The following is a 25,883-nucleotide window of genomic DNA, read 5'->3' as shown; positions in this document are numbered from 1 at the left end:
ATATTTTGCCTTAAACTTAAATATATAATTTGGTGAGAAACCAAAGAAATGCAGACATAGGACCAAGCTTTTCCTTTCAGTTCCACTGATGTGACCAAGATATTCTCTTCCAGCCAAGGTAATTAACAAGTTAGTGGTGGTTTAAAATGTTTTGTCTCACAAGGCAATCAATAAAAAAAACTTCCAGAACAAAACCAAAACCAAAATCAAAATGTATTTAGTCAAATTCATACAGCTAAACAGCAGCTATGTTACAGCAACATTATACATCTCCCAAAAGCATTATGGGATAACATGAAATAATTCTTCTGCAAGAGAAGGATAAATAATGGCTCTCATTAAAAGTATCTTCTCCTGTATTGGGCATGTCAAACAAGTTAATCATGTTAATGGTCCAGATTCAGGAAAAGAAGGAGGTTCAAGAACATTCCACAGAACAAGTGTCACACTTGGAGAGTCTTTTCTTCTATATTTCCCCCAAAATTTGTGCTTTAGACAAGGCCCCTGTGGTTTTATGCCAAGTCTCACTGTAGCGCAGGTAGCATATGCAAAGCCAAAGTCAATAAAAAGAGGTACAGAGACTGGAAAGGCACATGAGCTCTGCTGGCATCTGCTTGGATGTGGCTGGATCGCCCGTGTCCTCGTGGCTGGGGTTCCACTGTAATATACCCATTAATGATGCGAATCCGTGGAGGTGGGTCGGTGGTACTACAAAGCAAACAAAAGGTGTCTGGTCAGGGAACGCCAAATGAACCAGGAATCAAATTGCAGCCTATTGCAGACCCGGCCAGAGGAGGGTCTGAAGCAGCTTGTGGGGTACCTCCCAATCTTACAAAAGCAAGTAGAATACTACAATTACATATATAACAAAAACTCCTTAAATGATATCCCAGCTTAGTCTTGCCTGCTAAATGCCTGTTCAAATCAGATCTGTCAGCGCTTCCAGAAGATGCCCAGGCTTGGGCCCTTGCAGACCTCAAGGAGGAAGGTGTTCCAGAGCTGAGGAGTGACTAGTGAGAATGATCTCCCACATGGTTTCACCAAGCAAACTTGGCACCTGGTACTTGCAGGTGGCTCCTCTCAGCTGCCTTTAGGGATTGCCAAGGGACATAAGGGAGAAGGTGATCCCTTAAGTATGTCGAGCCCAGACTATTTAAAGGAATAAAGTAATGCATGGCGCAGACCCAAGCAAAACAAACCTGGCAGATCTGCCTGTCAGTGGCCAATGACAAGGATGTATATAAATAAGGGCTGTGAATTTAGATCCTTAAGGGCCTAATAGGTCAAAACTGGCATTTTGAATTGGACCCAGAAAGCTTTTGGGAGCAACTGGAGTTATGTGTTCCTGGTGATCCAAACTCATTAGATGGTGGGTCCCCACATTCTGCACCAGCTGAAGCTTTCAAAAACTCATCAAGGGCAGCCCCATGCAGTAGTGTAGCCTTAAAGTGATGAAGGCATTGATAAAGGGACATATCTGATTAAAAAAGAAAGAGTCACAACCCGCTCATCAGATGGAATTGGTGAAAGGCACTCTTAGCTACCACTGCTACTTGGAGATCTAGTTGCAGCACAGGATCCAAAAGTACCCCAAGGCTGTGAACCACAGTAACAAGGGGAGACTGAATCCCATCTACGATGTGTCCCAATCCCCACCAGATTACTTTGCCCAGCACTACTGTTCTGGCAGGATTCAGTGGCAATTGGTTTTCTACATCTAGTCCCCAGCTGCAGTCTCTGTGCTAAACTCAGAGCAAAAGCCAGAGACAAGGGTCTAGGAATCTGATAGCATCCAGAATGTGCTTGGGGCTCTTGGGTTACCACCGCAATGACCTTTCCCAAAACAGGGGAGGCTGGAAATAGCATGATAGCTGACTGTGACATTGGCATCAGCAGAATGTTTCTTGAGTAGGGACTTAACGTCCAAAGCTAGACAATCAGGCAATCCTGCCCAGACATGCCCTCCACACTGAGAGCAGGACTCTCAGATGACCCCTGCTGTTACTGGCTGGGCACTACGCTCTTACCCTTAACCTTGGGGAAAGGTACAAAACCACACGAGTCATATTCCTATCCAAATACCTGGATAGATACCCAATGCTAGTGACAGCAGAATGCCCTGAGCAACAGCTCACCCTGCACCTCACACTACAATCACCATGCAGCTGAGCTTCAATATGGGGTTGTAAGGGAAGGGAATCAGTCGTATATAAAGGGGGCAACGTGATGGGGAAGTTTCTCTTGTCCCAGTGTCAGGATCTACAGGACGAATGGCTGACAGGTTCATGGAAGTAGTAAAGAGCAGCGTTCCTGATCTCCTGAGGCTAGCATTTTGGCTGCATGGCAGTCGTTCAGAGGAACAGCAGAGATGGGGTTGCCAATCGGCATGCTTTCTACATACGAGGCACTGAAGGGTCTGCTTTCAACAGTTTGGCACAAGCTCTTCCTGGTCTTCCTCAGCCCTCCCCCAGTTTGCACGTGTGTTAGCAAGAACATGGCAATTCCGCAGGCTTCGCATAAACAATGCTCCATGAAAACTGCTGCCAATGGCAGACAGAGAAAGCCCATACGTAGGGTATACATGGGTTGAGAGTAAAGACAAGGAAAAGCAATTGTTAGAACCTTTCCCAATGTCTAGCAAAAGAGGAGCAAACATCCCTGCAACAAGCTGGCTGCATCCAGGAATGAGAGTTGTGGGTACCGCTCTCTGTGGATAACAAGTTGCAGCCAATTTGACCTGGGGCAATCGGCTGACACAGCTCAAAGCCACACAGCCCAACATTGCTAGGTGGAAGCTATGATAAATTTCAGCAAAATTAAAAGTAAGCCCACCTGCCCCATGACAAAAGCACGTTCATTCCACTCGCTTTGGTGCTCCTCAGCTGCTATGCACTATCCTAGCTTTTTTTTAGCCCAAGTGCATTCTGCAAAAATGCTTTGGGAATTTGAAGGCAATTAGTATCCTTTTTAAAAACACTTACCATTCCCTACCAAAAGGCCTGGCAGGAGGCTCGTACAGTAACTGGAAAGAAGCCAACTGGCAGTACAACAAAGGAACAGGGCTGACAGCAGACACATACAGGAGCACAGACCAAAGCAATTCAGCCAAACCCACTACAAGACTGCTTTAAATCACTCTGGCTGGGCCTTTCATGTTTACGTGCTCATAGGAGTACAGTTATGGATGGCCCAGACCCAAGCAAAACAAACGTAGCATATTTACCTGTCAGTGGCCAATGACAAGGATATAGATAAATAAGGGCTGCGAATCTAGATAAGGTAGCAACTGAGAACAGATTTCCCTTGCTTTATGCTGTACACGTGTTCCTGGAAAACAGTGCATAACTAGAATTTGCATAAAGGGAATCCACTTCCCAGTGTAATAAATAGGGATACGTTCCAAGACCTCGACTGTACTGACCCCCAGACCCATTTCTACCGCTTTTACAAGACGGTTTTGGTACTCACCAACAGCAGACAGTACACACAAGCACAGGGTGGTGGAGAATGTTACTGTAAAGGGGATGGCAACTACAGAAGCATGTGTCACAGACAACGAGCGAGGAGCACAGATCCACCTAGGAGACTATACTTTGGTGTGCATCACTCCCATAATGCACCACACAAAACAGCTGACTGTGGGCTTCCACCACACTGATCACATAAGAGTGAATTTACCTTGCATATAGCGAATTTTTGGTATAAAAAGGGCCACTGCATAAGAGCAAATTCTCACATATAGAACCCGCATAAAGCGAGGGAAACCTGTATTAAATTTGAGCGGCTTGTCTGACCAGCTGTATTTCATCTGCCATACATCAAACATTACCACTAGATGGGGTAGTTAGCACAGCACAGGCCCCTACCAATAGCTATTAGAGGAACTATCCATTACATGGAGATAACAGAGCATATCTATGATGTAAAGTCCTGCTAGATTCACTGCACAGTCAAACAAAGCACAGAGGTCCCTGTTTGGGAAAGAATCTAATAGGAAGAGCCATGGCAGACATCGTAGCTCACTGACAATCATTTCTATAGCTCTACTGCAGAAACATTGGGTTGCTACAGTTTTCCCTATCCACAGGACACAAATGCAAACCTCTGTTCACTTCCCCCCACCCCTGTACAGAGGTTGTTTGGGCAGCCCATCCATCACTCACTGCTTCTGAGGTTATCACTAAAAACAGCTGCTGGTGTAATCTCTGGTTGCTTACAGACATTAAAAACAAACAAACCAACCCGAAAAACCAAAGAACATACTTTATTGAAAGAAGCAGTGCATTAATTCAACCTGACTCTACAGCATTCGTATAGATCAGGCGCTACAGCGGGACTTTTTGGTGCTTTTATCTAATAGCGGATTCAATCCGCTATTAGATAAAAGCACCAAAAGAGCCCCAGTAAAGCACCCGACCTATATAGATATTAGGCAAGCCGAGCCCAACTAACGCGCTGCCTCTTCTGGGCATGCACTGGGCTTGGCACAGGAGTGTGCTGAATTTAAAGTAAAACACCATTTTGGTTTTTTTAAATATCTGTAAGCAGCCTCTGTGCATTAGATTTTGCTCCCAGCTCAAACAATGTATTCCATAGGTGGAGAGGGAGAGAATTGCAAGCCAAAAAAATAAAAAGTAAATCTGATCTCAGTCATTCCCAAGGTCATAAAGGCCCAAATACCTGGAGCCTGGAGAAGTTTGCTAGGCCATAACTGCTGGCATAAATGTACCAGCTTTGTTTTCCCTATGGGCCTTTCTTTCTGCTGTGCACTAGCACATCCCTGAAGTTGAAATTAACAACCCAGTCCTTCCTCCAGATTAAGTTGGAATGCCTCCTATTGTCCTGGGCTCCCTGAAGTCTCTGCATCTTGCAAACACACAGGATTAGCTCTAGGTCCAGGCATGGTCCACTGATTAAGTGGGGAAAAATGCATGTGTAAAGCTGAACCAGCCTAGCCTCTGCCTTCTTTACTTTTCATTCCATCCAGGAAGAGCACACACCAACTGCAGACACTTGCTCAGCCTGACGAAGGGTTTTTGAATCTAAAAGCTTGCTTAAAATTTTTTTTTCCAACTATTTAAGTTGGTCTAATAAAAGAGATCATATTCACCCGAAGAACCTTGTCTGCCTGTGAACATAACTTGGGGCACCTGCTGAGTCAGTGTTCTCCATTAGAGTTTTCTACCATATGCACACCCAATATCACCCACAATAATAACAATCGCAACTAGTATCAATTTCATTAACTGAACTGAAATAAAATATGCAATTATACCTAATAAACAACACAGTTGCCCAGATATATAAACCAGAACAGTACTTGTCACTGTACCATCTCCCATGTAACCTAGGTCACTTGGATTATTTAGAGCAATGGGAAAATTATGGCATTAGGTGACCTAATATATCATGAAGGTATGAAGTTCCCAAAAGCTTACAGAGAAGGACAATTTTCTTGCCATTTTCCAGTTGGTCTAATAAAAGGTATCATTTTGGAACCAAGAGTTCTAGTTTTTTGTATGTCTTTTTGTCTCAGACCAACACGGCTACCAAGTACAACCCTGAAACATGGAAGATGCCAAATTTTAGATGATTTGGGATTTTAAACTTCACTGCAGAACAACAAGGAAGTTTTTTTTTGCCTACCTGTCTACCATCTGACACCTCCAGGGAAGGAATTCTACCTGATCAACACATCAAAGAGCTACTCAACACAGCTCGCAAAGTCACTCATGGACCCAGAGGGACAGACTTCCATCCCTCTGTGCAAAAATGAAGTTTATTTCCTACCTATGGGAACTTTTTACCATCTTGTACCATCTACACTTTTCCCAGAGCCTGACGAAGGGACTTTGATCCTGAAAGCTTGCAGAAAAGGACAATTTTCTTGCCATTTTCCAGTTGGTCTAATAAAAGGTATCATTTTGGAACCAAGAATTCTAGTTTTTTGTATGTCTTGAAGTTCCCCAACATATTTGGTACATCTGAGATGATAATGAAGAATGCTTTATGGAAGCCCAATGGACTGAACCTAGAAACGTACTTAAAAACATGCCAGAACTTGATTCCTTGTTGCCCTGGGTCATTAATACATGTGCAATGTGGGGAAAAATTGTTTTCAAATGGTCACACTGCATAGGTGAAAATGCCTCCACAAGGCAATGGAATGGAGAGAACTGGGCTTATACTGCAGCAGATGGAAAGGAAGTAAGAGAACATGAAAGAATTGCATTCAGTGGTGAGTGGGAGGACAGTGGCTGGAGGAAGGCACTTGAGGAACAACACACAGCTCAAAAAGTTGCTCTGGCTGTTTCTGAGTTGAGTCAGCTATCTTGGCCAGGGAAACAAGTACCTTAGTCTCCACTTCATTTCTGATGCTAAACCTGATTGAAACAAGTGTCTGGCTAGCAGCTTGTGAGGGCGCCTCCTGCTTTGGATGGGCATCTGAAGAGGTCAGAACACAGGATTTGGGGCAGGGTACTCAGCCAACCTAGCAGATCATCCTCCCTCCCCACCAGGTAGATACCTTTCCTCAATGCGGACCCAGAGGTCATTAAACTGGCGGAGATGCTGCTTCTTCTGTTGCTTCTTCTTCTTCTTCTTGTATTTCCTGTCTCCTTTCTCCAGCAGGTCAATGCTCTCAGGCAGCAGCAGGTGAGGCAGAATCTCCTCTTCTTCCTTCTGGGGGTGCAGATGTGGCGGGAGCTCCTGTGAAATCACATATGAGGTGTACGCTGGCGACAATGAAGAGGAGGTGGACAATGTTTTTGGGTTTTTCCCACTGGGAAAGGAGAAACAAGTGATAAAGTTTGAAAAGGCCTAAGAGGAGGTCTCAGTACAATGACAAGGAAGCCACAATCACCATGACAGAAATGCTGGCTTAAGTCCTGCTATTCATTTACCCCGCACCGTGCAAAGTCAGACCTAAATTCATGCAGATCCTCTTCAATTAAAAGGACCTGGAAAAAAAAGAATCAAACCCAAAGAGCAATAATCAAACTTGGCCAGAGAAAAGGCAGTTGTTTAAGAATAACACAGTGCATCTGGCTGACTATATTACAAAAACTTTGACAGTGAAGTGCTAAACACTTTTTCCCTATCCTGAAATCAGCTGGATCGGCAAGTCCCCAACATTTCTAATTGGATCTGCTGCAGAGCTTGGGATTCTGGTCCTGAGCCCAAATAGGCTGAAACCACAGTGTGCCCGGCCTTGACTCCAACACTCCCAAATGGGAGGATTTATCACATCCTTCTCTTCCACTGGTTGATGACCCTCACTGCTACCACTGTGCATCCTGTAAACCAGCAACCTGCAGATGAAAGGAGTTATCTCCCATGAGCTGTCCCTTCTCCTGTTCAGTACCTTAAAGAGTCGGAGAAAAGAGGAACACAAGTCACCCAGAATACCCACCTCCTAGCCCTGAGGCAGGATCAGCAATACTAAAACCATTCCTGACAGATTTTTCTCTAACCTGCTCCTAAAGCAGGGCTGACATGTACATGGCCTCTAATTGGACATTAATGAATGGCTTGATGCAGCTTCTGAAAGGATCTTAGAGTACATTTATACTGCAAATCAGGACCTAGCAAACATGACTGTGTGTAGCTGCTGTTTTTGTTACCCAAAGGAGCTCTACATGACACTTGTGTTCATCACAAACATGCCCTTTGTTAAAATGTTAATTCCTTCTAACACCTGTTCTGCAATTCACCTTGAACTAAGCTCTAGGAAACAGAAATGCAAGATCAGAAGCTCTGCTTAAAAGTGGGAAGACAGGCCCAATGGTTTGGGCACTAACCTAAGAGCTACAAGACCAGAGTTCAGTTCCCTACCTTACTACTAGCTGCTGAAGTGACACTGGACAATTCATTTAGTCTATTTGTTCCTCTGTTTCCTATGGCTAAAGTGGGAACAACAGCACTGTCTTCCCTTGGCAGGATGCTTGTAGATAGATCCATGGAAGATGCTGAAATAGCTTCTGCAGCATGGGAATGGGTAGCATGGGATGGGTAGCTTTGGTGAGGTGTGTTGAGTCAGCCTGCTGATTGCAGCCCATGGGTCCAGAAGCCATCCAGGCCAGTCCTAGAGCTTGGGGACACAACTGAGTTGGTTTCTAGGGCAGCAAAGCTCACATATACCGTAGAGAGGAGATGTTTTCATGATCAAGGCTGGAGGCAGGGGCAAACAGGAAGTTTCTTTCTCTCCCAAGGTTGGGGCAAGTGGGGACTAACTTGCTCCTGCTCCACAAAGAGGCTAAGAAGGGGTTGGGGGTACAGCTCTCATCCACCCTGTTCACCTGGGTGCAAGTGGAGCTGATGCAGCTTGGGGAGAAATCTGCTTCATCCTGATTGAGGGAGCAGATGACTCATCCCTGCTCTCCCTCCTCAGGCAGGCACTATCCCCCTGGTGCTCATTCCAAGGCAGCAAGCACAGCTCTAAGCTGAGACCAATACCAGGATGTGGCTGCAAGAGCTACAATCCAATCCCCTGGGGTATAACATGCAGAGATTTTCCTTCCCTCCTTCCCAGGGAGTAGCATGAACAAATTCCCTTTCAGCACATGGAAAGTAGATGTTCAGGTCTTAGGGTCAAGTCAGAGTAGTGCAAAGGCCTGAAAGATCTAGAAACTAATTTATAGTGAGAAGGAAAGGAGCAGCTTCACTGAACCAGACAAGGCTGGAGACAGACTTGGACTGAAATATGACAGGGAAAGAACACAAACCACTGTGAAAGTGTTCCCTCTGCCAGCTATATATGCTATGTATGTATACCATATATATATACAGCCGACTTCCCTTCTTTCCCTGCAACCCAAATGAGGTGGACTCTTTGGAAAGGAGCTGACTGTAGTGAGGGTTTGCTATTTTTGGACCAGACCCATACCTAAAACTATAATGGAGTAGAAAGCAAGTTGCAGTCAGACAGGTGAAAGTTGGGAAGGATGCAGAACACTGAGCAAGCCTGCCTTGGAAGGGGAAGTGTGAAATGAGGAGAAAATCTGCCCTTGTTTCCCAAAAGAAAGTCAGGAACTGAATGGGGAGGATGCTCAAGAGCCCTGGCTGAGAGAAGCTCAGAAGAGTGGGTTTCCCTGCAGCTCACTGGTAGGGGCACCTGATACAAGGCTGGGATTGCAAGGCAAAACACCAGCTGACCTCCAAATTTTCCTGCTCCAGGCTCCACCACAGACCTGTTTGCCCCTTGAGCAGCTTTTGAATATCACTTCTGTGACCCTTGGTACCTTCCTGAGCTTGCCCACAAAGCCCCTGTCCTATTCACCTTTAAGTCCCACTGAAAGACAATGCTGCCTATGGTAACCTTAGGTGACCTGAGCAATCCCCTAGTTACTATTCTCCACTCCCTAAACACCATTATCTGACCTGTTCTGAAACAACTCTTCCAAAAGGGGACTGACCCTCCTTTAGGGGGCAGGAAACTGGGCTCACCACAATGAACATGACAGAGAAGAGTTAGGAATCCAAGCATTCCTGTGAATGCAGAATAGGCAGAAAGTGCCTGGTCTGTTTGCCTGGACAAGGTGCCTGGTCTGTTCTCCAGAATGCCCAAGCATCCTAGTCTTGAGGGAGTTAAGGGCATAAGCCTTTCCTGCTGTGCTTTCTACAGGGGAATCAGCAGGAGATGTTTCGAACAGCAGCAGGCCTGTGATAAAAAGGAACACAAAGGTACTCAGATCCACAGGAGCATCCTTCTCCCCTGGGGTCAGATTCCACCCTCCTCCCCCACAGTGTAACACTTGCTGACTCTCCTTGAGTGTAGCAGCAGCTGCGGGGGGGAGACACAGGAGGTGCACTCATTATGACTATGATTATACGATGAATATTTTATGCGATATATATTCAACCTAAAATCAGTAATAATATTTAAAAGCTCAAAATAGAGGCACTGGGAACTTGATTATATTCAGGACACTATATATAGCTGTTCTCAGTGCTCTCTGCTGTGGGGCTGGAGCCATTTATCTACCCTCCCTGCCCTTCACCACACACTGAGAGCCCTGCCCCTACCCTCTGTGCTCCAATTTCTGCCCTCTTCCAAGGCCCTAGTCCTTATCTAGCCCCACTGGGGCTGGCTCACCACTGCTCATCTTTGTTCCCTGATGGTTCCCTCCCCTATGGGAACATGAACACACACACACACACACACACACACACACACACACACACACACACACACACACACACACTGCTCAGTCCTTGTTCCTTCTTTGTCCTCTTGGCACAACCACAGTGTTTCAGCGGATGCTTCAGGTGGCCCTAAGACAAAGTTGAGCATAGGTGACACATAAAGGGTGCACGCAGGTGCATTTGCACCCCCTGAGATCAGCTGTGCACCTCCTGGAAGCACCAACTGTGAAACTGGAAGTGCCCACGGAAGTGCACTTCTGGTTTTGCCACTGGTTCAGCGATCAGCTGCTGGGGGACCCCCCCCCATCCGCGATCTGGTGCTCCTCCCCGACTGAGGAGGCACCAGTCACCCCTGACGTTGGGGTTTCCCTGATGGGCACAGCTACTACACACTGTCATGCCCCAGGGAAGGCCAGCCTTTGCACAAACCTACTTCCTCCCCTTTCTCTCAAAAGATCCCCCTTTGATTCATATTATGTTTTGTGTTATTCTGTTTTCTTTCTTTTACACGTTTGCAAAAAAAAAAAAAAAGAAGATATTAGGGCAAATAAAGTGATACTAGGGCAAATGAAAGGTACCAAACTGACAGATCCAGGGACTGATGGGATTGGCAGAGGCCAGACTGTGGCATGGTACACATGATTCCACATGACTTGCCCCTGGCCAGGAGGGATCCTGTATGAGGCTGAAAGAGCAATTCTATCCCCAGGCCCACTCTGACCCATGTTTCTGTGCCATGCCACCATAGGTCCAGCTTGCCGCCATGGGCCTAGAGATCTGGTTACGTGTCCATGAGGGTCTGTATTGAGATCCATTCACAGAGAGTGGTTATCCTCTGACAATGGCTTGTGGCAATGTACAGGCCTAAACAAGTTTAAATGAGTGAACTTGACGTGAAAATCTTTGTGTCCTGTTACCACTCTTCTCAGATGCCACATTAACCATTTTCCACATCATCTCAAGCGTTTTCCTTCTCTTTTGTATTCAGCCTGTTTTAAACTAATTTCGTGTCTTTAAACTTGCTTTCAAATGGTATGAGAGGACTAGTCCTGAAGTTTCAACATACTATTTTTGTTAGCTCTCTCTGAACAAAGGCTTAAACCCCCATCTATTTGACTGACTTTATCAGCCGCTGTCAATCACAGACCCTAGAAAAGACTTCATTTCCAGCAGTGACTATGAACTGGCTGAAGTGCTATAACTTTTGATCTGGGCCAGGGACCAGGAGAGATGCTGCTTCAAAGGCAATTATTTGGGTGCTGAGCTTTCACTGACTTTTAGTAGGAGTCAGGTGCCCAGCTGCCCTCCAAGTCTTTGAAACCTGTGCTCCCTTTTGGTCTCTGAAATATTATGAGTGAAATTCTGACCCAATTTAGGTCAACAAAAGTTTTGCCGTTGATTTCCATGGGGCTAAGGTTCTGCTGTGTGATTTGAACTCTGTTTTTGTTCACAAGTCAAATAAGCGCTATGTGCAATTTAATGAAATTTGATCTCTCTTTCTCTAGATTTCAGAAAATTGCTAAAGAAGTTTTAAAGAATGCCTGGCCAAAGCCCTCCTTCCAGCAAAAAACATCATGTACCAGGACATTTTATTCTTCTGTAGTACTGCTGGTAACCTGCAGGCTGCATGAAGCCCGAGAAAGGTTAATTTGCAGCCCCTGAGCTCCCACCTGGCTGCCCATCCCACTACTGCTCCAGCTGCAGCAGCAGCTGGGGTCCCCCTCTCTCTCCTCCCACTTCCACTTCCTGACCCTGGCCCAAGGGGGGAGGGGAGGAAGGGCAGCGTAGCCCACAGTGCTGGAGGAGCCCGTAGCTGAGGAGCTGAAGGCGAGGCTGGGGTGCCCATGTGCATAGTGCAGCTGTGGCAGAGAGGTCCACCCAGGGGCCTGTGGGTCATGGGGGTATGGCCCATGCAGTGCGCAGCCCACAGTGGTGTAGCCTGTAGGGCATACAATCCCCATCCGCTTAGAAGCTGGTCTACAGAAAACTCATAAAAGAGTTTCTTTCTTAAAAAAACCCCAAAAACTCAAATATAGCATTACATGATATTTAAGTCATATGGCCAAGCACAGAGGCCCTGTCTAAATTAAGGTTAAACTTAGTGTTTGTCTAAATTAAGGTTGACTTCAGCGCTTGTCTTATATGAAAGTTAAATACAGAGGGCTTGTCCACAACAAGATAAATGCCCACCCCTATCTGACAACAGAGTTATGACAATGCATGTATAGAGAAGGCCAAGCTAAACAAGGTCTAGGTGCAAGTGCAGGAAGCTTTCATAGATATTCAGGTCGGAAGGGACCTCAGCAAATCAGAGTCTGACCCCCTACCCTGGGCAGTAAAGAGTGCTGGGGTCAGATGACCCCAGCCAGGTGCATATCTAGCCTCCTCTTAAAGACCCCCAAGGTAGGGGAGAGCACCACCTCCCTTGGAAGCCCACTCAGATTCTGGCAACCCTTACCATAAAAAGGTTCTTCCTGATGTCTAACCTAAATCTGCTCTCTGTCAGTTTGTGGCCATTATTTCTAGTTACTCTAAGGGACACCCTGGTAAACAGAGCATCTCCTATCCCTTGCTGTCCCCCCCGATGAATTTGTAAGTGGCCACAAGATCACCGCTCAGCCTTCTCTTGCGGAGACTGAGGAAATTTAGGTCCCTCAATCTCTCCTCGTAGTGCCTTACCTGCAGGCTCCTAACCATTCGAGTGGCCCTCCTCTGGACCCTCTCAAGGTTATCCACATCCCTCTTGAAGTATGGCACCCAAAACTGGATGCAGTACTCCAGTTGCAGCCTTACTAGTGCTGCATAGAGGGGAAGTATCACCTCCCCAGACCTGTTTGTGATGCAAACTGCTAATGCATGAAAAAGTGCAGTTAGTTTTACTGATCACTTCATCACATTGATGACTCATGTTCATCTTGGAGTCAACTATAACTCCAAGATCCCTTTCTGCTACAGTGCGGCTGAGAGGGTCATCCCCCAGCCTGTAAATGTGTTGGTGATTCCTTCTCCTTAGTTAACAGAACACTTTCCACATCTCTTCAGAAAACACAGGAAAATTTGATCTGATAAGAAGCTTGACAGAGAGAGCCACTAAAAGTGTTCAAGGAGGAAAATCATGTGCTCCACTCAGGAGAAAAGGTATCTTGTCATTACTTATTAATATTGCCTTACTGGGTAGGCACCTCCAGCATTGCGCCAGACACTATACACACATGGAGCACAAAGAAACCCCTATCCCAGACAGCCCCTTTGGTAGACATGGGGGGTTGGTCAGGGAAGGAAATATTTGTGGTTAGAAGAAAGGGGGCAAAAGGGAAACAACATAAATGAGGGAAAAGGTGATTAAGACATGAATACGGGTCTAAGCAGTGAGAAGAAAAGGAAATTTTGTAGAGCTACTAAGCTAGAAGAGAAGTGTGTGGAAAGGGATAGAGCGGAGGAGGAGTTGGCCTTGAGGTGACAAACCAGTCAAGAAGAATAGTGACACAGACAAGGCAACAGAGAGAAGAGGCAGGACAAGAGACTGGAGGTCAAATTTGACACAGTGGCAGGAAGTCCATAGGAGAGAGCCAAGTCAATGGAAGATCAATACTGGTCTCAGAGGGAAGGGGTTAAAGTTGGAAGTTCTTTGGTAATTGGAATTATGGGAAATGAAATCACTTGGAGAGAGAGCATGGAGCAGGGCAAAATCCAGACAGATACCCACAGCTAGGAAAGAATGAGGAGCCACCAGAGGGGATGAAGATGAAACGCTTATCGAGGACAACTAACATAGAAATGCATCCTAGCCTAAAAAGGAGCGGAACCTGGAGGAACAGCAGCAACCCCTGATACTGAAGATAGCAGACAACTTGGAAATAATATAGCTTAGAACAAAGAGGCTCACAAGACACTGTGGAGAGGCCTACTCCACAGTGGAGAGGCTGAAAAACTCTTCAGAAAGGATCAAGGACAGTTGCTGGAGAAGAAGTCAAGACAACAAGGTCAGAGTTGTATGTACGGGGAATCTTAGAGAGGAAAAGGGGATACAGGTTGGCAGATGAGAAAAAAAGGAAAGCTTTTGGGCTAAGTAATAATATATTGCACTTGTAAATAAGGGAAGAAGGGCCAGAGGAGAGAAAATGGCTAAGCACATGAGAAGAGGAAGGGACTGGAATAGGAGCCCAGAAGCACAGGTGGTGAGACAGGAAGTGTCAAGCTGGGTAGATGGACAGGGGTTGTAAACCAGCATAGTCAGAGTTTTGCCTTTGCATGGACTACTATACTGGGATAGCTTGCCCAAGAAGGCATACGTTTAGCTCACTCCTGATAACAACTGGCTGGTTAAAATCCTGAAAGTTCAGGGAAAAATATCTGCAATTCATGTTAAAAACCTACTTAGCAGGTATCATGCAAATTCTGTTTCCAAATTAGCTTGCAGATGATAAAACACAGGAAACTAATTGAATAGGGAAATAGCAGAGAACAGCCCTTATGGAACAGCTCTTATTTATGTCTCTCTTTCTATTGCTTATCAACTATGATAAAAATATACATATATTACTTGTTGATGGGTTGTCCAGCAGCAGTGTGTTCTACCTCATACCCTTCTCTCCTCAAAACATCAATCACTGTGTTGTTGCCCATGAAATGACCTGCAGTTAAGAAAAAAGATCAGAATAAAAAATCCAGGAGACCACAGTCTGCAAGAGCAATTGATTTCCATTTCTCTTTAGGTCTGGAGGACACATAGCACAAATCATTGGAGAAATGTCATCTGGCAGAGACCAGACCATTCTGATGGGGTTATTCTAAGGTTCCAAGGTGCTCACTGCATGAGTACAGGGGACCACCAATATGCCATTTTGGTAATTACATTCTACGCTCCTAAAATTTCTCCTGAAGTTTCAAAGAGTAGCCTTCACTTCCAGTTCTGAACTGTCCTAGAAGCTGCCTCACTCTTAAGCAGCTTCTTGCCTCCTAATGGATGATATGATTCTGATATATACATGCAGGAAAAGGGCCAGAACATGTTCTGAATCAGCAGGGGCCAACTTTTCTGGGAGGCATGCCACAAATTAGCCCCACACCCTCTCCAAATGCTTCTCCAATCCCCTTCTCCAGCCTGATCTGCTGCTCATCTTTCAGCTTCCTGCCCTGTGCTCCCTGCCCAATTAGCTGCTTTGCTTTCTGCTTCCTGCCTTATCTATTATTGTGCTGCCTGTCCCGTCCCTGACCTGCTGCATGCCACACAGAGTGGCTGCCTGTGCCATTTCTGGCACCCATGCCACAGGTTGGCCACCCTTGTTCTAAATTATATGGCCACACATCTGGAGCAACTGCATGTACTTCAGCACACAGAAACAAGCTCAGATCTGAGTCACAATTTGTAAACCCTGCAAAGATCCCACTGTGCTCTACAAACTGAACAGCACCAAACAAGAACACAGCAAGCATCGTTAACTACTTGAATTATTTAATTTAGAGCCATCCAACTGTGGTGGATGAAAAACAGCTCTGGACTGTGATCAGATGCTACATTAGCCATGCTAGAGTTCAGTCTCTATCCTTCACATAAATGATTAGGGATAGACATTCACCTCTAACTTTAGTAGTGTCCGCTAAACTCTGGAGAGGATTTAGCTTGCTTCAGCAGAAATATGTCAGTGATTTATAACTTGGTTCCATTTTCAGCCAGATGTGGATGATGCTCAGCCTCTGCACTGACATCATAATGAATTGATTAGTAGTCTATTAAAATAGAAACCCTGACCAAAATGTACAAGAAAAGTTCTAAAAGGACTTATTTCCTGCATGTAGATTGATTGTCATTTCATAGTTGCATTAATACCTCCTCAAAGATGGGTTGCTGGGAAGTAGGTTTAGCTGCAGGAAGCACAATAGTTCTAGCCTCTTTAAAAGCATTCGCTGACTTAACAGCTTCTTATAAAATAAAATTAGAATAATGCAGTAATTTCCAGAGAGCTCCCTTTCCTATTCAGAGGTGCTAATATTATAAACTTCGGGGGGAGAGGGATGGGACGCATACCACTGCAAACATGCAAACATACTCCTAAAGAATAGGAATGAAATTAACCTTCAGTATCCTATTTCAGAAGTGTATATGTTCATAAAATTGAACTCTAACAATGGTCACGTTACACTTTACCTGTGAAAAAATAGTGTATTCCCCCAAATGCATATAACACCCTGAGATAAATGTCAAGGGGCATCAAGTCCTACTGCCCTAAACTCATCGTTGCAGAGACTCAATGGTGGACTTTTTACAGTGTGCTGTGGTTAGAAGTGCATATCTCAGACAGGCAGGGTGGTTGACAAATGGGGCACCAAAAGGGATTCAGTTCAGACTGTTCCAGTCTGAATGTCACTCACTGGCAAGAGGTGCAAAGTGGGACAAATGAGTACTTCTTTCTACTAAGGAACAAACAGGATGCTGTGTTCTGCATGAACTGCATGTAATTGAGCCTTATGATCACTAAAGCAGGACCTGCTGTTGGAAGGTGAGAATAAGTACAGCCTAAGTAACCTGTTCATTTGGAACAAAGCAAACTAAGACCCTGGTTTCACAGAGTACCATAGGGGTGCAGGGCTTTCCATAGAAATGGGGGAATCAGAGGGCCAAAGTTATATCCTTTATTACTTCAAGTTAGGAGTACATGGCAGCACAGATCAGCAAATCTGTACTTTCAAAACAGCAACATTTACCTTATGGCAAACCTCTCACTATCATATACAGCTCAGTGGCTCAATATTTCCTGTATTCTAAGTTCTAACTGCACTGTCAAAATGGCTACAGGTTTCCCTCGCTTTATGCAGGTTCTGTATGTGCAAATTCGCTCTTATGCGAACCAAAAATTCGCGATATGCAAGGTAAATTCACTCTTATGTGACTGGTGTGGTTGAAGCCCGCAGTCAGCTGCTTTGTGTGGTGCATTGTGGAAGTGATGCACACCAAAATATAGTCTCCTGTGTGAATCTGTGCTCCTCACTCACTGTCTACAACACGTTTCTGTAGTTGCCATCCTCATTATGACAGTGCCCTGTGCTTATGTGTACTGTCTGCTGTTGGTGAGTACCAAAATTGTCTTGTATAAGTAGTAGAAATGGGTCTGGGGGTCAATACTGTTGAGGTCTTGGAATGTATCCCTAGTTGTTACATTATAAAGGGGGTTTCCTTTATGCAAATTCAAGTTATGTACCATTTTCCAGGAATGCATGTACAACATAAAGCGAGGGAAACCTGTGCTGTCAAAAATCCTTCCTTCTTGCTTACTGCCTATCTGATTTCCAATTTTTATTTATTATAATGGTGATTTAGACTGACACTGAAGGAAGCTTTAAAGCATGAGCTTCAGTCCAACTTAGACTAACTATACACTTATGCGATTTCTTGAATCAGTCTCTCTCTCTTCTTTTTCTTCCTCTTACTCATCTGTGATATTGCATGGAAGTTATCCTTCAGGAAGCTAACCAAGGGTCTGATCCAGAGTCCATGAGTAGTAGACCAGACTCTAATAGGAACAAGAAACTGCATGCCAATAATCTTAGAAATGGAACAAAACTATGTGTAATACATAAAAAACATAAGACCACATGCAAACAGGCACAGACTTGTGATGAAGCCTTCAAAAACTAACTTTATAATAGGTAAGCAACCATAAACAATCACTACCACCTAGCTGGGCATATGTAATACTTGAAAGATTCTGGGTTTTTTCAATCCTACATGCATGCCAAGCAGGCTTCAGCACAAGGAGACAGATGAGGTATGCGCCCCGAGGAGCTCTCAAGTCATTCAAGATGTGACAAAGTATGCCAAAGTGGCAATCACAGAGAGAAGGGACAAGGGCTCCTGGAACAGGATTTTCTGATTATTCGATATACGAGGTAGCCAGCTGCTCCTGTATTTAGAGCCACCATATGAGGTTGTCATTAGTTAATACTTTGCTTTTCTTCTGGGAACAGATACAGGGCAGGCTCCTTTGTAGCAAAGAGTCTTTGGTTATATGTAAGAGATCCACCTACTCCTTGCCCAAAGCAACTATAAACAACGACCAGAAAGAAGGATTCACCCTCCCGAGGTTTCAGATCAAACAGTTGCACTGCATGAGAGAATGAGTCCAAAGAACCATGACAGGGAGTAGGCCTCTTTCACCTGTTTTCTATTTTGACCTCACACACTTGAATGCCTCCAAAAGAAAAGCCCCAGGCTCTTGTCCCATCAGAAAGCCTCCTCCTTTCTTTCTGTACACAGCTCTCCATTATCCCCATACCACTAGGTGAAGTGATGCATTTGAGAGGTCAATTTACTCTGGCAGGGGGTGGGGAGCCATGAATCTCTATTCTTCTGTGCTCAAACTCAAAAGGGAACTGAAAAGCTGTTGTATGCACCAGCTCAGCCATACACTCTACTGGAGAGTAAATAAGACCCCAGTCTTTAATCTGCACTGAAAGGAAGTGGAGCACAGGGATTGTGATGAGCAATATGCTCAAAAAACAAAGCTGTCTGATCAACAAGGGATTGCAATCCTGTCTGTCCTGGCTTCTGAATTTTTGATCTTCAAATGCCCCTCTCAGATGCACTACATTATGGGATCACCTATGGCAAACGTTTGGGATAATACCCTATGTGACAAAATTCTGCACAACCTTCTTATCTCCTCTGGCTTGCAGATTTTATTACCCGAGACACACAGGTAAAGGTATTTTAATCTAACAGTTAAGTCAAGAGTATCCATCTCAGCAGAGACTTTAGAACCAAAATTTAAGACAGCCTGATTTTGGGTATTTATCAAATCCCAGTAAGATTAACCACGGAATAGCAGTAGATTCACTGTTGGTCTGAATTTTTCTCTTAATTATTTTATGACATGATAAGTCATTTTGTAAATATATATTTATATATATATATTTTCCCTCACTGAATTTCAACAAGGTATGATATTGGATGCTGATGGGCCAATAATTTTATCAACCTTGCTTCTTTGTGTAATGTAAAAGAGAAGCCCAAACTGGAAACCCACATAACTGTGTGCGTTTCCTCTTCAAGAAACATCTCAGCTATTGTTCCTTGCACACCCATGTAAGTACCAATAACTCACCACTTCAGTCCATTCCAACAGAACAGTGGACATACAGGTGGGTAAATAAAAGTATCAGTGAGGAAACCAAAAGTAAGCTGACATATGCTGAGAAACGGTGGGAACAGCAGTAGTAGGTGATTGCAGCAAGGCAACTACAGAGTGATGGAACTGGTTCTAGTCACAGGGAGATCCTATACCAGGATGTTTACTTTTCTTGACTTGACTGGGAACGTGCAGATGGGCTCTGTGTGCCAGAGCTTTTATGGACTGATGAAACAATTCATTTGTGAGTATTTTAGAGGAACCGTGCCTCTGATTTTTAAGAGATTTTTGCAAAGGCCGGTCATCTGTAATCTCTCTTCTAAAATATTCCCATAATGTAAAATGAAAATCAACAGGAAAAGGGTCCAGAAAAGGTGCCAGGGAACCCGCAGATACAACATGGTAGTCACGGGGGACCTTAACTACCCAGACATATGCTGGGAGGAACAGTCAGCTAGATCCAACTGTCATGACCCAATGATTGTGTGCGCGCTTCGGCACTGCAGAATTATTTCCCGCCACGTGGAGCTTTCTTTGCACGGTGCAATTCTCAGCTGCAGAGAGAAAACCCCGGTGCAAAGGAGTTCCTGCCACCCGTATGTAAATTTGTTTCCCACTATTGGCTGTTTCTAAATTATTCCCACATGGCAGCTAGTGATTGGCTTGCTAGTCGTATAAGAGGTTTGAGCAGTTTCCGCCCAAGTTGTAGAGGACTCCACAACCATCTCGTGGGGACTCTGAGCATGCAGCAGAGTAATAGAAACTTTGTGTGCGTCTCAGAGGAGTTCGGCGGCCTGATCAACCACCAACCTCTTCCCGTCTCGTTCGTTAACTTCTTAAGACGTATCTACGGTTTTGCGCGCTCGTCAAGGGTATCCAGAGCTCTGTCGTGTTTGTTTTTGCGGAGCCTAGCAAACTCCGTGCGTGTGTCTTCGGTGGAGCCTAGCTAACTCCACTTGTGTTTGTCTGTAACTGCAACTCAAGAAAGTTTTTCCTGCCTGCACCGCGACCACCTACGGTGTAAGTAAAACAATCTTTAATTAACCGTTACGAGTCCGTGCCTAATTCTAGTCCGTCGTGCCAGAGTCCCCGCCCTACCGTTGTGGGCTCCCGGCCACAGCCTGCCGCGCGCCCCCGAAAGCCTCGGACCGCACCCGGCCCGCACACCAACCACTCAGGCAGGTTCTTAACCTGCATTCAGGACCTCCACCTAACACAGGAGGTAAGGAGTCCCACCAGGGGTAACGCCTTGCTCGACTTGGTGTTGGCCACATGGGATTACCTGGTGGGGGATCTACATATTCAAGGCAATTTAGGGGACAGCAATCACTAAATGATAAAATTCACTATCCAGAGAAGGGTGGGCACTATACCTAGCAGGACACAGGTGCTAAACTTTAAAAAGGCTGACTTTAATAGGCTCAGGGGTTTGGTTAGCAGGCTACTAGGAACCAAGAGCCTGGATGCTTCGGAGGTCCAGGAGGGGTGGTCATTCCTTAAGGATACTATTCTTTGGGCTCAGAGTGAGACAATCCCATGGCAGAGAAAAGGGTGCAAAGGGGCCAGAAACCCCATTAGCTAACCACGGTTATCCAGGATACCTTAAGGGCAAAAAAAGTAGCATACAGGAAGTAGAAACAGGGTAGCTAGCAAGGAGGAATACACGTCTTTGGCCCGCACCTACAGGGAGTCAGTCCGGAAGGCTAAGGCAGCTCTGGAACTCAGGCTAGCGGCAGGGATTAAGGACAATAAAAAGTCCTTCTTTAGGTACGTTGGGAGCAAGAAGAGGGTGGAGGGTAGCATAGGACCCATATAGGACAGACAGAGGGGCTTAGTGACAGATAGCAGGGACAAGGTAGAGCTCTTCAATGAGTTTTTTGCCTCTGTCTTCTTAAATAGGCATCTAGGCAAACCCTCAATACACATCACAGACACCAATGAGGGGAACATCAGCCGACCAATGGTCAGTGCCAATACGGTAAAAGGACACTTGGAGGGACTGGACGTATTCAAATCACTGGGACTGGAGGGACTCCACCCACGGGTAATGAAGGAATTAGTGAGTGTCATAGCTGAACCACTAGCAAGGATATATGAGTGCTCATGGTGCTCGGGTTAGGTCCCGGAGGATTGGAAGAGTGCCAATGTCTTCCCAATCTTTAAGAAGAGGAGGAAGGAGGATCCAGGGAACTATAAACTGGTCAGCTTTACCTCTATCCCAGGGAAAATCCTAGAAAAAATTATCAAGGAACACATATGTGGGAGCTCGCTGGCTAATGTGATGCGGAGGGGTAACCAACATGGGTTTATAGCAGGCAGGTCCTACCTGACTAACCTACTTTCTTTTTACGACAAGGCCACCAAATGTTTAGATGCAAGAGTCGAGGTGGATGTTAACTATCTGGACTTAAAGAAGGCCTTTGACATGGTATCCTACACCATCCTTATTAATAAACTGAGAAGATTTGCCTTGGATGATTACATGGTAGACTGGGTAGCAAACTGGCTCAGGGGTCACACTCAGAGGGTGGTGGTGGATGGGTCAGTGTCAAACTGGAAAGATGTGCGCAGTGGAGTCCCTCAGGGCTCAGTTCTGGGGCCGGTGCTGTTCAACATCTTCATCTGTGATCTGGACGAGGGGGTGGGAAGCACCCTGTCCAAATTCATGGATGACACAAAAATATGGGGTGCAGCTAACACCCTGGAGAGGAGATCCAGGCTGACCTCAACAGGCTGGGGAAGTGGGCAGAGAGCAACAGGATGCAATTCAATAAGGACAAGTGTAAGGTGCTGCATCTAGGGAGAAAAAACTGCCATCATACCTGTAGGCTGGGGGGTAACCTTCTCAGCACCACTGAGGCAGAAAGAGATCTTGGAGTCACTTTTGACTCCAGGATGAAGAGGAGTTGTCAATGTGATGAAGTAGTCGGCAGAGCCAATCGCACCTAGTCATGCATCCGTAGGTGCTTCACAAACAGGTCCAGGGAGGTGATTCTCCCTCTCTACGCGGCAATGGTCAGGCCGCAGCTGGAGTACTGTGTCTAGTTCTGGACACCGCAGTTCAAGCAGGATACGGACAACCTGGAGAGGGTCCAAAGAAGAGCCATTCGTCTGATTGGAGGCCTGCAGGGAAGGCCCTACAAGGAAAGGCTAAGGGACCTTAACCTTTTCAGCCTCTCCAAGAGAAGGTTGAGAGGGGACCTTGTGGTGGCGTGCAAATTCATAAGGGGAGAGCAACACAAAGTAGGCGATGATCTGTTTACCAGGGCACCCCCTGGAACAACAAGGAACAATGGCCATAAGTTATTGGAGAGTAGGTTTCAACTGAACATTAGAAAAAAGTTCTTCAAGTTCAGGGTTGCCAGGATCTGGAATGGGCTTCCAAGGGAGGAGGTGCTCGCCCCATCCTTGGGGGTCTTCAAGAGGAGACTGGACAGGCACCTGGCTGGGATCACATGATCCCAGGTTTGGTGATCCTTTTCTTGCCTGTCAGGGGCAGGGTGTTGGACTAGATGGCCCACTAAGGTCCCTTCTGACCCTAGAATCTATGAACATTGACTGGTTTAAACTAACTTGCTAACTCACTTGCATGACCTGATGTTGACTAGTGTCAAGTCTGCCCCTCCTTTATCCACCCTGCTCCTCAGAGACAATGTCCTATGAGTGAATGTAAAGGAAATCTCTGGGCTCAGTTTATCTCACAACATGAGCTAGAAAGAACAGCAGGCTGCAGCAGCTGACTAACCATCCAACTGGCCTCCCTCTAGAGTTTTGTTCACCTCTGCAGATCAATCATGAAGGTACAGAACAGTGGCAACTCATAGGAGGTGCACGGGGGTGCACACGCACCACCTGAGAGCACCGGTGCACCCCCTGACAGGCCACATTCCCCACTCAGGCAATGGGCAGAGGGGTCAGGCGGGAGCACCAGTGCCCCCCCCCGCAAGCGCCAGTGGGGAGTGCGAGCACCGGATGTAGGCTGTGGCTGCTTCTGGAAGCACCACAGCCACTTCCGGGAGTGCCGTGGTTGCTTTCGGGAGCAGTGCAGCCGCTCACCGGTGGGTAAGTTTTGCTGGAAGGGGACCCCGCCCCCCCAGTTGATGAGCTTGGCCATGGGGGAACTCCCCCTGGTTGGCGAGATCATTGGGGGGGCACATGCCCCCCCTGACTAAGGCAGCACCAGTTGCCCATGGTACAGATAGGTAGTCTTTTTCTTCTAAGTTGTCATGTGAACAGTTGTACAAGTGAAACTGTGGAGAAAGACCTTGAACTTCCAGTACTGACTCAAAGCAAAAGACAAGAAAGAATTCCAGGTGGACCCAGGCAGTGGAGGATATGCAGGAATACATTATGCAAGTCAGTCAGAGTACTGGCTCTGCCACTCTTGAAAGTTTACATCGTTTTAAATCCATAATTAGACAGATCACATTAAGTGAGTCCAATGGCACAAAATACACCATTGTATTCCCTTGTGGTCATTTCATGAAGTGGAATTAGAACCACTGGTCCCTTCTCTACCACAGGACTCAGGTTTTCTCAGATGACTTTCTAGCCAAGATGAGTGCCTCAGAGAAGAAGTAAAAATGGAATCTACCCAACCATGTTCATATGGGAAACTCGAAAACACTTATCAGAAGGTGCAGTTTCTAGGGCTCAATAATCTGATGCTGAGAGGAGTTAAGACATAAAGCACAAAATAAATTTAATCTGAAAGTCACTAAATGATAGTCTGGAGGTAAAGAGATCAGGAGAGCTGAGCTATTGTTCCTTTTGATATAAACTGAAGGATACACCAACCCACAGCCTGTCACACGCACAGGCTGTCACTATATTTTAGGGCAATGCCATAACATAGATAAACCAAAAGTAGCATCACTCTTGGCTTGCAATGCCTTCCCCCAGCACCGTCTGATCACTTTGGGAAGTCAGATAAGCTGCTACAGTAACAAGAAAATTTTCTAAAGTACATTAGAAGCCAAAGACCTGCCAGGTTGGGCCCTTAGATGATCAAAGGGGAAAAGGGGGGGGGGGGGGGGGGGGGGAATGGCAGGCCAAAGCCATTACCAAGAAACTAAATGCATTCTTTGCATGTGTCTTCACTGTGGAATATATTAAGGGAATTCCATCACCAGATCTCCTCTCTTGGGACTAGTCAGAGGAACTGACCCACACTGAGGTTTCAAAAGATGAGAATGTAGACAAAATTGATAAACTAAACAGTAGCAAATCACAAGACCTGACGTCCTTCACCCTAGGGTCTTGAAGGAGCTCAGATCAGAAATTGCTGAACTCCTAGCTATAGTATGCAACCCATCACTAAAAGCAGCCTCGATACCGAAGGATTGGAGGGCTGCAAATGTGATTCCCATATTTAAAGAATGCTGTAGAGCAGGGGTGGGCAAAATATGGCCCACAGGCGACATCCGGCCCACCAGGCCATTCTATCCAGCTCACGGGGACCCTAAAACATTTAGAAAATTAATATTTATCTGCCCCTGGCTGCCTGTCAAAGATGGCAGGAGCCAGCAGCAGTAGGACCCAGGGGGAGCCAGAGGCAGGACTAAGCAGCCTCAGCAGCAAACCCAGCCCAACCTTGCCCACCCCCAGCCAGAGGCCTGGGGCCTGGGCCCCTGGGGCTGTTCCTGTCTCCCAGAGGGAAATTCAGATAAGAAGGAGAAAGGGAGGGAGGCAGGGGAGGACTACGGGCGATCGCCCCAGTCCTCAGGGCCGGGCCAGGCCAGCTCCTGCAGTCTTGGTGCTGCAGCCAAGAACCACGTGGTGCTAGAGTGGCCAACAGGCAGGGGGAGGTGGGGAGCGGGGCAGGGAAGCTGGGAAATGTCTACAGAAGGTGGAGGGAAGGGGCAATAAGTGGGCGCATGGAGTGCAGCAACAGCAGGACGGGAGTGTGGGTCCTGCGCTAGCAGGGCCAGGGTTGGGAGGCAGAAGCACAGGACCTGGGCTGGCAGGGGCTCTAAGGAGTCAGGCTGGCTCTCCCTTCTGCCTGTTGGCGTAGCCCGGTCTGGCTCCATAGAGCCCCTGCTGGCCTACGGCCCACCCTGGGCCCCCACTGTTGTTGACCCTGGCGCACCAGCACAGGCCTTGCGCTCCTACTCAGCTGTCACTACACTCCCACATGCCCGCTCACTGCCAGTCCCCTGCAGCCATTTCCCTGCTTTCCTGCCTGCAGTTGCCACCACTTCAGCACCACATGGTTCCCAGCTGCAGCGCTGGGCTGCAGGATAGCAGGAACCAGCCTGGTCCCCACAATTCTTGGCTGGCTCCATGCAGTGCCAGCCAGGCTGGTTCAGTTCTTGCTGCATCCTGCGTTCTTGACTGTGCAGCTGGGATGTGGTGTTGGAGCAGCGAGCAGGGTGGGATGGGGAAGTGGCAAGAGAAGGGCAGCAGTTGCAGACGGGAGGGATAAGTTGCGGCAAGCAGGAGTATGGGGCCTGCATTGGTACCACGGGGCCAGAAGTGGCAGAAGTGCAGAGCCTGGGCTTGGAGACGCGCTGGAGGGAGCTCTGCCTCCCCAGGGAGGGGGTGAACTGTAGGCAAACCCTCCCTCTCCATGCATGCCACAACCCTCCCCAGCCACCCTCCCCCCCCCACACAACT

The 25,883-nt window shown here is 46.5% G+C and overlaps 1 protein-coding gene across 5 annotated transcripts in view; it reads right to left on the bottom strand.

Moving 5' to 3' along the window:
* Nucleotides 1-252: 252 nt before the first annotated feature.
* Nucleotides 253-25,883, bottom strand: part of LOC102370379 (metalloprotease TIKI1-like) — a 197,815-nt gene continuing 172,184 nt past the window's right edge. For 4 of the 5 annotated variants that reach the window (XM_006019672.3, XM_006019673.3, XM_006019675.3 and 1 more), the window contains 3 exons: nt 14,687-14,777; nt 6,527-6,781; nt 253-708 (listed from right to left, as the gene is read on the bottom strand). In XM_006019672.3, coding sequence (XP_006019734.1) covers nt 525-708; nt 6,527-6,781; nt 14,687-14,777 — 530 coding nt within the window. In that variant the 3' untranslated portion in view covers nt 253-524. The remainder of the gene's footprint in view (nt 709-6,526; nt 6,782-14,686; nt 14,778-25,883) is intronic. The other variant, XM_006019676.3, reaches the window with a different exon arrangement.

This window comes from Alligator sinensis, unplaced genomic scaffold, assembly GCF_000455745.1.
Source record: "Alligator sinensis unplaced genomic scaffold, ASM45574v1 scaffold607_1, whole genome shotgun sequence".
NCBI lineage: Eukaryota > Metazoa > Chordata > Crocodylia > Alligatoridae > Alligator > Alligator sinensis.
The sequence above is the reverse complement of the archived record's forward strand: the minus strand, read 5'-3'. Positions and strand labels throughout refer to the sequence as shown.